At 32.5% G+C, this 16,773-nt stretch overlaps 3 protein-coding genes across 3 annotated transcripts in view; all 3 read left to right on the top strand.

Annotated features, from left to right (window-relative positions):
* LOC144835066 (uncharacterized) overlaps nt 1-16,773 on the top strand; it is a 397,704-nt gene that overhangs the window by 73,788 nt on the left and 307,143 nt on the right. The gene's annotated exons all lie outside the window — the stretch shown is intronic.
* LOC144836117 (uncharacterized) lies at nt 7,395-9,731 on the top strand. The gene is made up of 4 exons (XM_078691312.1): nt 7,395-7,526; nt 8,143-8,328; nt 8,520-8,675; nt 9,418-9,731. Exons 1-4 carry the CDS (start codon nt 7,431-7,433, stop codon nt 9,466-9,468), a joined length of 489 nt encoding a protein of 162 aa, XP_078547438.1. The 5' UTR covers nt 7,395-7,430; the 3' UTR covers nt 9,469-9,731.
* On the top strand, nt 10,651-13,707 carry LOC144858939 (uncharacterized). Its single transcript, XM_078715094.1, has 4 exons — nt 10,651-10,662; nt 11,594-11,656; nt 11,750-12,031; nt 13,588-13,707. The coding sequence occupies exons 1-4, from the start codon at nt 10,651-10,653 to the stop codon at nt 13,705-13,707; spliced, it is 477 nt and encodes a 158-aa protein (XP_078571220.1).

Genomic DNA, 16,773 nt, shown 5'->3' with positions numbered 1-16,773 from the left:
TTATATCACACTGTAATGATACTGGATTTTACCGCAAAGGCAAGTCAATCCCATTTACATATTATTTAGTGAAGGACAAGAAACATGTTGCTGCATTGCGATCGCTTTGTGGTGACAGGATGGACAAACCCGCAGTCACTGCCAATGTATGCAAGATATATGGGTTTAAAAGCATGAACAGTATTATGAGGCCAGGTACCAATCGTTTCGCAAAATGACAACTGGAAAGAAGAAAGTCAAGAAGATCAACTGTTCTTCATTGCCACCATGTGAAATCACAATCACCCAGCATCTGTTGAGGGCAAATTATGTATCTATTTATGTGGAGACACGCTCATACTCCTCAGCCAACACAAAACCTACACCCACTAAACTATGGATGGGTTGATAATGGTGATGGAAGGTATGTACCTAAATGGTTTGATGGAAATGCTCTACTAGTGATCCACACTCGGAACAAAGTGCTGAATCAAACACAGTTCTTGACGATATTGATGCAGGAATATTGGAACAAAGTGATGATGAAGAACTTGAAATAATAGATTTTGAAGCTGAAATCGATGATGACCAACCTTGGAGTGATGACAGTGAAAGTGACTGTGATGATGACGAATAGATAAACTCAAAAGATTATGCATTACGCCAGTAACCTCGATGTCTTTGCTCAATTGTGCTTTTACAGTGTGTCGGTAGTTACACTGCATGTAAAATATTCAACCTGGGTTCAGTTAGAGAAAAGTAACGATATTTAATTTGGTCCAGTATTATTAATGTTGCCTTTTATCAGATATCACTGTATAATGTTAGTACAGTAACAATTTTAAATTTGACTTGGGCAGTTATAGTAAAATAATGTACAATAATCGATACAGTAGTCGATCCATTATGGATAAGTAACGATATTTAATTTGGTCCTGATTATGTTGCTTTTTATCAGATATCACTGTATAATGTTATGTACAGTAACAATTTTAAATTTGACTTGGGCAGTTATAGTAAAATAATGTGCACTAATCGATACAGTAGTCGATCCATTATGGATAAGTAACGATATTTAATTTGGTCCTGAGTATGTTGTATTTTATCAGATATCACTGTCTAATGTTAGTACAGTAACAATTTTAAATTTGACTTGGGTAAAATAATCTGCAGTAATCAATACAGTAGTCGATCCATTATGGATAAGTAACGATATTTAATTCGATTCAGTTTGTTGCGTTTTATCAGATATCACTTTCTTATGTTAGTTAGTAAAATAATGTGCAATAATCAATACAGTAGTCGATCCATTGTGGATAAGTAACGATATTTAATTTGGTCCAGTATTAATAATATTAATTAATGTTGCCTTTTATCAGATATCACTGTCTAATGTTAGTACAGTAACAATTAAAAATTTGACTTTGTTTCAGTTAAAGTAAAACAATGTGCAGTAATTGATACAGTAGTCGATCCATTATGGACAAGTAACGATGTTTAAGTTTTTTTGTTGGTTTTTATCAGTCTAATTCACATGAAAACGGTTACTTTGTTTTATTTAAATTGAGTTAAAAATACAGTAATTAGTGTAAAATCGATAGTCTAATCTATACCATACCAATTCTCTAAGTGATTATGTTGAATTCTAACTATTATTTACTTTACTATTATGTTATGCTATGTTAAAAAATGTTGCAAATTTAGATTTCGTTGCCTTTTTTCACACTATAGTGTCTAGTGTGTAATTAAAACAATATTTAAATCGAGTTATAATAATAATGTACAATAATAGGTACCGGTGTCGATCATTATGAGTGTAATTATTTAGTTTATCTGAAAAATATTCTTAAATTATATTATTTTGATCGAAATAATGATTTTGATATAATATTGATTAAATGTTACCCTAAAATACAAATCTGCTGTTGGTTATTTTAAGTGTTTTTGTTGGTGTTATTTATTATTCCAAAATAAAGATATATTTCAATTATAAAATAAAAGTCACTCGTTATCGTGAATGTGTTTGTATTATCAACATTGTTAATCACGAATGGAGCCTCGGGCATTTGAGCTGCTGTGTTCCGGATAAAGTGAAAAAAAACACATTTTTTCAAAAATGATTACACACTTCATGGATAAACCCATTTTGGGCGAGTTCCTAAGAGTTTGATGTTTGATGATTTGGTACAGGAAACAAATGCTCTCTTTATTTATTGTTTTAGCATTCTACTATGTATTTATTGTCAGTCTGAGTCCGTATCACGTATTTCTAACTCAGCTGAACGCCATAAGACGACATACGCGCCGAGTATATAGCCGAATAGGAGGAAACTGCGGACCTTTAGGGCTGCTGTCTGAGCTTATGTACAGGATAAAGTTGCTGTCATTGGTGTTTTTGTCATCCCCAATATATACTGCTGCCATTAAAAAAAGATTCAACCTTGTATCGCTTCACATGAATAAACCCATTTGGGCGTGGCCCTAAAATGTTGCTGTTTGTTGGTTACAGGATAAAGTTGCTGTCATTGGTGATGTAATCATTAGTGGCCCACTGCGAATGATATCCAAAAAAGTATATCCTTGTATCGCTTCACATGAATAAATGCATTTTTACCCCCCTATGTTATGATCCCCACAGGCCCTATGTACAGGCTGTGACCCGGCAGCAATGTCGAATATTGCATCTCGCCCTAATCTGTATCTGTATCTTTTCACATGAATAAATCTTCTGGGCGCCCGGTCTATATCTTGATCTAATATGGTAACAGTATGTCAGTATCAGTTATAAAATACAATTATTATTACAATATTATAAATTATTTTATTCTTCATTTAATTTAATACAGTCAACTCAGTCTCTAGTCCTTCTACCAGAAAAAAAGCAGACCGGAGGTCAAAGAAGTTCCAAATTATTTTGTACCTTTAAAAATGCATTTAGAATATCAGAATTTCGGTAAAGCCAGACATATTTTGCCAGCCGAAGGGTGTCTAGTTTTGGGAGACTTTAAGTAAAATAGTATTAATTGATGTAATATAATGTATATTAGCAGAGAGGGATAGCAAAGAAAGAATGTAATATTAAACATTCATTATTTATTAAACCAATTATTAAGATTGTAAATGTTTCCAAGGTGAACATGCACTTTATGAGGAAAACAAAAGTATCAAATAATCAGTTGTGCCAGTATCTGACACATGTGTATAAACAGTTTGTAATATTGACTATTATGATTATGTTTACTAGATATTCATGGTATCTTATGCTGTTGTATGTGTGGTATTCAACCTGAATGAAGGTCTTAATGCCCCAGCTAAAGTTCGTGATCCAACAACTGTAAGTAGATTTTACAAATTTTAAATGTTTATGTAATTGTACATAAATAAAATGTTTCCTTCATGTTATTCTTTACCTTAACACAAACTGTGCAAATAGCAGAAGCCTGATATATGATTTTTGTTATTTCCACTTCCATGATAGTGTTGTTAATAGCAGATGCCTGATATATGATTGTTGTTATTTCCACTTCCATGATAGTGTTGTTAATAGCAGATGCCTGATATATGATTGTTGTTATTTCCACTTCCATGATAGTGTTGTTAATAGCAGATGCCTGATATATGATTGTTGTTATTTCCACTTCCATGATAGTGTTGTTAATAGCAGATGCCTGATATATGATTGTTGTTAATTCCACTTCCATGATAGTGTTGTTAATAGCAGATGCCTGATATATGATTGTTGTTAATTCCACTTCCATGATAGTGTTGTTAATAGCAGATGCCTGATATATGATTGTTGTTAATTCCACTTCCATGATAGTGTTGTTAATAGCAGATGCCTGATATATGATTGTTGTTATTTCCACTTCCATGATAGTGTTGTTAATAGCAGATGCCTGATATATGATTGTTGTTATTTCCACTTCCATGATAGTGTTGTTTTTCTATATAAATTGGTGCTGCTATAATTACCACAATAATAAGATAATTTGCCACAATGCTTTCAAACTACCTGTTTAAGAATTTAAAATGTAAATTTTGTTCATTTTCTTTGTGATTTAGGGAAAAATGTATGAACATCGAATGACAAATCTTGAGTTCATTCTGTTTTGGATTCGTTCAGTTTTCGTAAACGTAAGAAAAGGACAAAATAACAAGATAATGCTGATTGGTACACATTATGAGAGCCTTGGTAAAACTGAACAAGAAAGACAACAAAGGGTAACATCACATTTAATATTGAACCACTATTAAACATTAGAAAATAATTGGTCAGGTTTAAATTCAGTCATCTGCAATTGAAAAAATAAATGAATACTATAAGAGTTTAATTATTTGAAACAAATAATTAAAGAAAAAAAAACCTAAGCTTGTTAATTTATAGCAATGCATTTTACTATTATTTTCAATGTAGCTTGTGTAGGCTAAGTATAATACTTTAGCATATTAATTAGCACAACAAAAGTATCAAGTAGATCACTTAAGACATCATATCAGTCCTGGTACAGTAAACTATTTTATGATATAGTGAAAACAAAATGTGTTTGTTGTCAGGGAGATCTATTCAACAGCCCCTCGTTTAATTGTACCATATTCTCATGTCTTGGGTCGCTCTCGATCATGTGAACAGCTGCTTAATTGTGGAATCTATTGAGAGCGAACTTTCGCTTTCGATCGGCTCTCAAAGCATTTGAATAGCTATCGAAAACTGCTCAAGTGCAGGTGAACTTTTGTTTGTATGTGATAGCCAATCAGATACAAGCTTTCTGTTGGGTTCAAAAGGGTAGCATAACATGGACATCAATAAATTGAATTAGGAAACCAAAAACTATAGTTGATATTTAAAAAATCTCAGTGACTTAGGACTTGGTACCGGTGGAGTTATTGCAACTGTTTTCTTTCCCTTGCCATCGATTTGGTTATGGATATGTTAAGTATCTGATGGTAAAGTAAAACAACCTCTAAATGGACTATACCTTAGTTTTATGAAAATAATAAAATCGTTTTTATAGGTGCATGATATCATTCCAAGAACGATACATACAAAAAGGCTAGGCCATTCATGTTGGGGTATTGTATTATCTATATATTAATGCTACTAAATTTTTCGTGTATTTTACGTATCCCCTCCAAAACCACTGGTGCCCATATTTGGCACACTGATGTTTATTGATGGGCTGCACACAATAGGCTATGTCACTTTCCTGAATTTTAAGGATAAGCAATAAAAAAGGGCAAAAAATAGCAGTAGTGCCGTATCGAATGATTGCGTCGTAAAAGTTTTAATTAATTACGAAACAGAATGTATTTTGTAAATCACGGTTTGGCTCAGTGAGTAAAACGCTGTGGCCATTGAAATTAATGCTTAGTAGGTTCGAGTTCGAATCCGCGATATGTGTAAATAATAAGTATCTCCACTTAAAGCAAAAAATCTAAACCACAATGTAGTTACAAAAGTGGCAAAAGAAGATACCAAACTTCACGCAAAAAAAACGCAAAATATAAAAAACCATTAAAAACATTTTTAAATGTAACTGAAAAAAAAAACAAACAAAAAAGCACACACACACCCCCACACACAAATAAAATTATTCCAAATCGTGTTTCCACAAAATATCAGATATAAAAGTTTGTGTCCGATGAGCGCATCATCTAATTTCGAGTAGTGAGTGCACATTTTGTGTTGATTTTAAAGTCCATTTTATTATTCCAATATTCTTAATTCTATAACTTAATTCATATTTATATTTTATCATTAAAATGTTTTAATCTGCCGACTGATTAACAGACGTCACATTCTGATGCGCACTTAGATTCATTTTCACACAGCACACAGTGCAATATCCAGTATTGCGCTTTTATAATACTTAATCATCCCATGCAAATGATTATTAAGGCAGACAAGACCGTTATATTGCTAGACCACACTTATTACAAAGGTAGCAAATAGGTAAACAAATCACTCAAAACAAAAAAATTGCAAAATATTAAAACCATTGAAATAAAAAAAAATGTAAATGAAAAAAAAAACCACACACACAAACAAAAACGATTCCAAATGGTTTGTTACATTGTTGAACATGAAAACAACTTAACAATTCATTCGATTTATGTCCACTTTTTTATTTTATCTATATTTATCAAATAATGAATACACCACGAAAAACACCCAAAATAATATAGTTTAGTATTTTATACTTTCGGTAGTGTTTGCGCACATCATCTAACTAATTCACACAGCACAATTTTTATTTAGCGTCTTTTATTTTCGTAAAGTCTGAACAGTCAAAAGTAAAGTCTAAAGTTCCATATCCAGTATTGCTTTCATTTTTTAGTTTACAGATATTTTAAAGTGAAGGGATAGTGTATAACAAAATCAATGGCCATAAGATAGTTCTGAATTTGATTCTTGATACAATTTGTTTTTATTTTGATAATTTGTCAAAGTAGTTTTATCAGAGTGCGCTTTTATTATACATGCAAAGTATGTAACCACATATTAAGGCAGAAAAGACGGTGCGGAGCACGGGTTACTGCTAGTATTATATTATTAGGCCAGACAGAAACGTGTAAATACAAATAAATCAAGGACATGAAAAGTAGAATATCTAAGTTGACAGATGTAGGCCTAGCTAGGAGGCCAAAATGCTGGATTATTTTGGGCTATTTTAGCGGTGTTGTACCTGTATATATGGCAAACATGTTATAAAACCTGAGGGGCTAGAGGGATGTATATTAATGTTCGGTTGCATCGAGAGAGTGGTTTGTGAACGCAGTTTTATTATCTGACACAATTTCAATCATAACATGATCGACTCTTGAACGGCTAAACGCTTGCGATCAGTTGAACAAGACTATAATTAAATGCTTTAGATCAAAGAGCTGTAACGGTTACAAATGATTCAATCAAAGCCAACTTGTTTATTAATAAATATATTAAATAATTGATAAAAAATGTCTGTGATTAATTGATTTTCTATTTTCTGAATTTTTGTATTGTTCACTCATTTGTTTTTGAGAATCTATCCATGATGGTTCAGAAATGTTGACACTCTTGTTTTTTGTAATTAGGTTCAAAGAATAATTAATTACAGGACTTTAATATAACAAACAAATTATAGATATAGAGCTATCTGTATTATTAAACACCAGCAGGCAAATGGAAAAGTGTTTCATGTTTGAAACATACATTGTATTTTGGGAAAAAAAAAACCTCAAAAGGCCAATTTATATCTCATAATAGTCTATATAAGCATTTATAATTCAAATATGAAAACCCCTGTTATTTATTTTAGGTGAAGGAAATAAAGAATCTACTTTGGAAAGCCATGAAAGGAAAACTATATTGGGACATGGTGTTTCAAGGAGAGCTCTTTACCATTGAAAACAGTGTCCCATTTGAAAAGAGTGGTGCTTCTAAAATCATTCTACAAATACAAAAATTAGCACAGATGATGATCCGCATTTTGCCAATCAAGTGGCTACAAGTACTGCATGAAATACAACAGTTAAGAAAGAAGGGCAAATTATATCTGCCAACTTCTGAGGTTAGAACACATTTTTTTCTTAATCAACTGTTTGGTGATGAATCATTTAATGTTTAGGGTACAGTACTTAAAAAGTCGATTTAAAATGGTAATTAAACACATGTGTTTAATAATCAGTGTTAACAACATCACATTTGCATATTATATTTAAAGACATTAAATCCTGTTTTTCTGTTGACATAAAGATAATTGTAATTGTTAACTGTTTAACAAAAATGTTTGAAATGTGTTGGAGTCAAAAGTGGAATGAACATGACATGAGTTTGCTTAAATATGCACCTAAATTGATATAGTCTCACATTGAGTTACCTAATCATCGCAGCAGTACTCACTAGCCTGCAGGGTGTTTTTCTGTCAATGTCAATGAACTTAAACTTTATCAGCAATTTTCTACGTAGAAATTCAAAGTTCAACAATTATACATTAGCAGTATAATTTAAGTTGGACACTTGTACCAAATGACAAACTATGTTAAAGACAGGTTTCCAACGCTCCTTCTGTTTCAGACTCACTAACATACTAACTATTTAGTATTATGTTTTATATACTACAAAGCATATCCACAAGCTACATTTTTCTTATTAGAAATCGTATATCTTTATTTGTGACATTTTAGATGGATAATGTACTTGCTCGTTGTAAGATAACTGATATAAAACTGCTTCTGGAGTATTTGCATGACATCGGCGAAATTCTGTTCTACCCAGATGACAAGATCCTCAAAGAAAAAATTGTTATAGATTTGATGGGAGTAGTTGACAAGTTTAAAACAATCATCACAGTTATAGATCCTGAGCTTGAGGTTAGCAAACTTTATGAGTGGTTTCAATCATTGGGCGAATATTAATCTGACACATTGTGATAATGTTTGATGAATGTTGCTGTATTGTAGGGAAAATTATGTCCTGGGGTTTAATATATCCACTCTTTCCTTAAACCAAATGATGTTCATTCCAAAATGAAATTAAATGTAAATTATTATTATTATTTAAGCTATCTTTGAAACAACTTTGGAGTAATTTAAACGAGGGTAAATTAGATGAAAGACTGTTGCGGCATATTTGGAAGAAAGAGTCAGATGAGATGATTGACTTCTTTGTGTCTCTAATGCAAACCTTTGGGTTAATGTGTGAAAAAAAGACTAAAAAGGTATTTTTAAATTCTGTATAAATATTGACTTTAGTGCATATCAGGCCAACTAACTTATGTACAATTTCCACTCGGACAACTACCCTCTAGAGCAACTACCCATTAAAACAATTACCCATAGGACAACTAACGCCTTAGGAATATTATCCACAATCATTCATTAGGGCAATATCCCTATATTATTAGGACTATTACCCTTAGGACAACTCGCCTTTGGACAATTACCGCCTTAGGATAATTACCAACAATTGTCCATTAGGACAATTGCAATTTGGACAATTACTCCCTAGAACAACTACACATAGGGCAATTACCTCTAGGACAATTAGCGAGTATTATTATTTTTGTTTACCAACAAATCACATTAATCCATGAACCTGTCGCAATTTTTTTTTCTTTCTTTTATTACTTCATTTAAAAAACAAATTGAAAAATGTAATTATATATTCTTACTGTATACAGTAAATCAAATGGGTAATTGAAACTAGAAATAGCATTGCATTCTTTAACCTTTCAATATCCACACTACTTGGAAACAAATTTTGAAAATGTTCTTGTAAAACTTAATAAACTTAAAAAAACATAGAGAAGATTGATTTTAAATGAACATTTTCTAATCTTCTAATCAAACATCTTAATATTCAAATGTTTTCAAATATAAAAGGTGGGCTTGAAATTGAATACCTGACTATAACAATGACCCAAATCTCTTTTTTTCAAACAATGTATTGGCCTAATGAAGATAATAACCCAACTCCAACCTGAGAAAGCCATGAAACTACCGAGTGTGTAGAAAGCGATGACCTCAAATTGGACGACCCCAACGACCCGGGCGACCTCAAATTGGACGACCTAGAATTGGACAACCCATAACACGAAACCGACGACCCCTATAGCCTAGCCTAGGCCTAAGTGTGGTATAACATCTCGAAGCCGAACACAGCCAAAGATCTTTAAACCATACCTTATTTAATAGACGCAAGCAAACAATTGATTGAAAAAATACAGAAATATCGCCATTTGATACTGAATGTGTCGACATGAACAAACGAACAGATATGGAATGCCAAGAGTGCATCATTAAAACTGCATTCGACTCGATTAGCAATAAATATGATATATTACATGGTTAAACCATGACCCCTTAATCACTGATGTCCAGTTTTTAATGTAAAACAGCCGGGACTGTTTCGAAAGCTAGCCTGGACCGTCCAACCCACTCGATCCACCACAAAGGCATGCATGACCTTACGAAAAGACTAACACTTCTGCTATTTGCATGCACACCGCAATTTTATTTTGTAAACTATTAATTTTTAACCACAAAATGGATAATAAAATATTGTTGTGGTGCATGTGTAGATGATTTCATATTCTTCAATATATAGACTTGATGGTGAACCGATTTTTTAAACAAAGCTAATTCCTAAATAGACATCGTAAAGTAATAATTTCTAGGCCAATTTTTTTTTTCATGAAGTAAAACATGTATTGTACGTAAACGGTAGGGGTAGGGCCTACTTACTAATATATTAAATTATAGGCACTAGTTCCGTTTCGCAACTGTCTTTTATTTCAACTCCAAATTTGTTAAGGAACTTTATCTTGAATGTACCACACCTTAGAATTAGACCTCATAAGTACTTTTACGATGGAGAATCACAGAAAAAGTAACAAATAAATCCTTTAAATTGATGAATTTACAGACGTGTTTCTCGCGCACGGTTTGTGAATTTCGCATTCTCCATGTTCAATATTGATGTTTCTATGGTCAGTCTAATTACCGAAAACAACGGAAAATAACTGAAAACAACCATAAACAACCGAAAACAACCAAAAACAAACCGAAAACAAAATAAAATCTAAATACTGAAAACAAATTTGTATATGAATTTTTAATGTCGCCCTCTACTGATGAGTATTTCTAGAGCTAAGACCATAACAGACCGCGTGTGCAAAAGCAAATGAAGACCCTATGAATGGTAGTGTAAGCACAACTTAAATTCCAACTTATTATATTAATGATAAGCTTTAATTTGAAGCCACATTTGAAATATGCATGACTTTTAAGATTGTTTACAAACTTATTTAATACCTGAGTATATATTGTTGTGGCTTTTAATGACATCATTTAAAAATGATGTCATTACATTGTTCAAAATATATTTCACATATGCTCGTGTTGTTATACATGTCATAAACTAAACTTTAATTTGATTGACATGTTTATAATTTCTTTCATTTTTCACAAAGTTATGTAATATATTTGTATAATATATATATAATTATATTTTATATAGTTCAGTGGTTTTGTACATGTCATAAGCTTTAATTTAATACCAAATATGCCATATTAATTTGATTTCTTAAATTTGTTCACAAAGTTATGTAATATATAATGGGTGTGGCTTTGATGATGCCATTATTTTGTGAAATTATATTTTTCTCATGTTAGTGGTATTGTACATGTCATAAGCTATAATTTGATACCAAACTTGACATATGTAATTTATAGTTTTTTTTTAATTTTCACATAGCTACATAATATATATACATATCATTAAATTGTTCGAATTTTTGGTCACCCCTTCTAGAATTGTTAGGTCCTAAAGAAGGTTTCTGCCAAGTTTGGTGGTTTTGTCACAAAGTGGTCAAAAATAGGACCTAAGCGACCTGACTAATATAAATGGGGGATAGTTTTCTTTAGGCAGGTAGGTGTCATATAGGTGTCATATAGAGTTGTAATTGTCCTTTAGATGTAGTTTTCCATGGGGTAGTTGTCCTAAGGTGTTGTTGTCGTAGGGGTAATTGTCATAGGGGGGGGGGGTAGTAGTCCAGTGGGTAGTTGTCAGCAGTGTTGCCTTTGGTGTAATTATTTGTTGGGATTTTCCATTTACTACCCAATTTTTTCTCTATAGGATGTTGGACGAGGTGTTCTATCACATCTGAAACAATTAGTGCTTAGAAGAAAGAGTATAAAGGTATTTACATATTTTTTTAAATATTGATTTTTGTTGCAATGTATATGTTTGGAATTTCTTTCTACTACACAGTGTCTTTTTTTGTTTCTATAGAATGTTGGACGAACGTTCTATGTTCTTTCACGCCTAAAACCCCAACGTGATGATACAAAGGCTGCTGAATATGAAGAGAAGCATGCTATTTCTCTCTTTCATGACTTTGATGGCTACCTACCAGATGATCTCTTTCAACGTGTTGCAACTAAATTTATTGAGAAGTTTCAAATGGAAGATGTTGAGCCTACATTATCTTACGAGCATGTAGAACTGAATATTGATGGTTATCATTTAGTCATTCTAGATATAGATACTCTAAACAATTGCCGTTATTTTCAGGTAAACTTGATTTATGATTGAGTTTGTATCTAGTGGCAAATAATAATAAAGAATCCAATCCAACACCAAACCGTACAGATTTTGGCCATTTTGGATTTTAAAATCGCCACTGAATAACTGTGTCAAGTTTCAGAATGATATCACAATTTTGAAGGCGATTTGCCTTAAACAAGCACCTTAACAGGCCAACTTTTTAAAAAATTCCAAAAACACCCTATACTACGTCACCACATATTTCTAAATACTCAGACTCTGAGACAATATAAATACAAGCCTACAGAAAATACGTAATGCATATGGTTGTGGAAGGATCAAATTTGTTACACGTCTTTAAAAACCTTAGTTCATTTGATTTTTCCTGGTTCATGATTATACAGAACTTGTTAACATTTTAAACAGTCCTTCTTTTTAAAGTATTTTTAATCTTTCTAAACCAAGTCAAATGTTTTTACAGCAGGCCTGATTTGATTTGAATTGAATTTATTTGGAAAATCATCATAAAAAATACATACAAAGTGATAACATAAATTACGGACATTACAAATAATACTTTTATAAAAGATTTTCCAGGATAGCCCAAAAACCTTATCAGCTTATTTCCATTGGGATCCTTTTACAATCTAAAATAAAAAATATAAACATTACAAAGTATTGCATTAAACACGTAAATATAACAAAAACAATAATATAAAAAACAAGTTAAATTAAAGACTATGATTGACTTATATAGTTATAGTTAGTTATAGTTACTATTATGTATTCTAAAAACATTCTGAAAATTGAGCTTAGAAAATAATATATAAACATAGAACAACTCAACTTCCAATCCTGTTCGATTGGTCTGTCTTGTAAGTGGATTTGGTTATATTGAGTATTTTTTCAAATATAGTTATCAATTTTCAAAATCTTAAGAAGTTAAAAAAGGCCAAACCATTCATTCAACTTTCCACTCTCATTATTGTATATAATAGTATTGTACTTCCATACATATAATATGGCAATGCTGTGGGCTAAATTTAAGGCCCATTTGTACAAACACAATAATGATAATGATAAGTAGATAAACATGATTTTTTTTTCAGAAAACAAAAGAAATCACAGAATTGTTCATTATAGAACTATAGGATAACCATTTCGTTTGTTTTTAATGATAATATTATTTTCACAATTCTAATCAAATGACATCATGATCAGTAATATTGTGATGATACAACTATCATTATTTCTTCTATAATTCTATGAGATGTCTCAGAACCATTACACACCTTAACACTAGATATGGTAATGTCCGAAAGGGAATGCTCATTATTACAAAAATGGGTGGCTACAGGTAACAGGAGTCCTAAGTCTAATAGACCCTAAATGTTCTACAAACCTACATTTGGTTTCACCAATATATACCACATTACATTTAGTACAAGAAATACAATAATAGTATAGTTGTAGTTTAATAGTATTGAACTTCCATACAAAATCAAATGATCAGTAATATTGTGACAATACAAAGATTTTATTATTATTTGAGTTGTATTAATGCATTTACTTTTGTGTTGCAGACAACAATAGTGAGAACAACAATCATGAACACTGCTAGCCCTTCTAAAGATGATGATCCACAACGTGAAGTCTGTAAGAAGGTAAGTAATAGTACTCAAAGACATTTCAGGCTCTGTTAAATAAATATACCTGAAACATTAAATTGTTTATTATAATACATGATTTGTGCCATGTTTTGCATCTAAAATGTGTGTTTATTTGCTTGATGATTGTCATTCTGAATCTGTAGTCTTTTCAATTATTATTCCTTGTCTACAACTCATTTGAAACTGTAAAATGTTTATTATTATTTAGTAGTCCTATAACTGTAAATTTGTTATTTCTTCACACACCCCTGCATCATATACAGTACAAAATGATTGTACATAACTGCCATAAACATAATAAATAAAGAAGATGTGCGCAATTTTGCATGTTCAAAGTTCTTTAGCATTTATTACGTTTTCTACACAAAACATTTATTCTCATTTTAGGTGCTTCGTTTCCTTGAAAAAGAATTGCAAGTTTTGAGTCAGAATGGTGCACGTGGTGTTGAAGTAAAGATGTACATCCGTTGTGCATGTTCAAACAGTGATGACACTCATATGCAGGTTGTTCGCAAGTTTGACAAAGATGTGTTGCCATGTGGATACAGAGCAATGGACATGAGACGTTACCGTAAAATTTTTGGAGAGAATAAAAAACTAGGTAAATGAAAAGATATCATGATAAAAGGCTTCACACTAAATAGAATAATTATTAGGATGAAAATGAGATATGAGGAAAATGTATATGATTGCATGTAAAAGAATGAAAGTGACAAGTGCATTGAATGCAGACAAAACAACTACAAACATTGTACAGACCTTCATTTAAAAGAACCTCGATTGCGCTGGCGCTCCTAAAAACGATCTGAGAAGAGCAAAAAATACCGATTCTTAATTTTTCCAGACAAAAAGTACATAATAGAAATTTTCCACAATGGCGAATATAAATAGACTTTTGTGGCACTGGTGAACTAGCTACAGTTCTAAAGCTTGATCGTACTTATAAGGACAGTTTACATAACGGTTCCTATGTGTTGGACACATGCCAAGAAACACAGTTTATAATGAGAGAGGATGATGAAGGGGCATTAAAAATTGAGCTAATGTAGAAAACGCCAGCTAATGTCGAAAAAACCGTTAATGTAGAACAATTTACCGCTAATGTAGTAAAACCTCCAGCTAATGTAGAAACACCAACAGTTTATGTAGTAAATATAAATCAACACCGGCTAATGTAGAAACGGTCGAAACGAAAATTTCCTCCCAGCTTATGTAGTTACTATCGCCATCTAATGTAGAAAATGTTATAAATTTTACAAAAAATGTCTAAATCATGTGCAAATGCATCAATCTTTACTTGGCTATCAATCTTTCTACCTCTCTTAAGCAAGACGACCACACATCGTAAGCAACCATCTCTGTTAAGGAACCGCTTTTCATAATCGACCACCTCTTGTAAGCAACCACCTCACTTAACAACACCTCTTGTAAGTGACCTCTTTTAAGGTACCACAACCTCTTTCTCTCTATTAAAGGACCGCTTCTCATAATCAACTATATTCCATCACAACGACCTCTCGTAAGTGACCAACTCTATAGAACAACCACCTTCTCTTTTAAGGTGGTTCTTTTTAAAGAGGTCGTCACTGACGAGAGGTGTGGTCGTTATGAGAGGAGGTTGCTGACGAGTGGTGGTCAATGATGAGAAGCGATCTCTTAACAGAGACGGTGGTCGTTCAATAGAGGTGGTCACTTTCGAGAGGGCGTTGTTTAGGGAGATGGTCGATTATGAGAAGCATTTCCTAAATAGAGGTGGTGGTCCTCTAAAGAGTTGTCACTGACGAGAGCTGTGGTTGTTAAGAGTGGAGGTTGCTTACGAGATGTGGCCAATGATGAGAAGCGGTTCCTTAACAGAGACGGTAGTCGTTCAATAGAGGTGGTCACTTTCGAGCGGTCGTTGTGATGGGAGATGCCTAATTTAAGATTAGTAATAGTAACCCACTAATCTAATAGTAACCCCACTTCTAATAGTAACCCTAAGAAACAATCAAAGAATAATAACCCAGGGTTACAATTAGAAGATTTACGGTATTTACGTTCTGTTTTAAGCTATGAGGATAGATTAGAAATTTTAAATTGGTTCATTGTGTTTCAGTCTCAACCCATGTCATTGGTTCATTGTTTTTGTCTCAACCCGTATCATTGCTTCATTGTTTTAGTCTCAACCCATGTCATTACTTCATTGTTTTAGTCTCAACCCATGTCATTGCTTCATTGTTTTTGTCTCATCCCATGTCATTGCTTCATTGTTTTAGTCTCAAACCATATCATTGGTCAATTGTTTTCGTCTCAACCCATGTCATTGGTTCATTGTTTTAGTCTCAACCCACGCCATTGGTTCATTGTTTTAGTCTCAACCCATGTCATTGCTTCATTGTTTTAGTCTCAACCCATGTCTTTGGTTAATTGTTTTAGTCTCAACCCATGTCTTTGGTTAATTGTTTTAGTCTCAACCCATGTCTTTGGTTAATTGTTTTAGTCTCAACCCATGTCTTTGGTTAATTGTTTTAGTCTCAACCCATGTCTTTGGTTAATTGTTTTAGTCTCAACCCATGTCATTGCTTCATTGTTTTTGTCTCAACCCATGTCTTTGGTTCATTGTTTTAGTCTCAACCCATGTCATTGCTTCAGTCTCAACCCATGTCATTGGTCAATTGTTTTAATCTTAACCCATGTCATTGGTCAATTGTTTTAATCTTAACCCATATCATTGGTCAATTGTTTTAGTCTCAACCCATGTGATTGCTTCATTTTTTTAGTCTCAACCGATGTCACTGTTTCATATTGTCCTCAATGGCAACTCACAAAAGAACACTATAAATAATATTTCTAGATCAGTACTTCTATGAATGGATGATTAGTTGGGAACATGAATGCTATTATATTGTCTTTGATACTGCTGTATTCTTGATTAAAACCAGTATCCTCATTTTGTATAGGTACAACAGCATCAGCAGCATCTCATCTGGCTACAGGTTCATCAATCACAGGTTAGTTAATTGCTAATCGTTTAGTGCTGATAATGTATAGGATTGAATTATTAATTAAAAAGGTCAAGCATGTATAACATGAATGTATCAGATTGAATAAAGAATATCA

The sequence above is a fragment of the Antedon bifida genome, chromosome 2 (genome assembly GCF_963402885.1).
Source record: "Antedon bifida chromosome 2, ecAntBifi1.1, whole genome shotgun sequence".
NCBI classification, from domain to species: domain Eukaryota; kingdom Metazoa; phylum Echinodermata; class Crinoidea; order Comatulida; family Antedonidae; genus Antedon; species Antedon bifida.
This window is presented reverse-complemented; position numbering and strand designations above follow the sequence as displayed.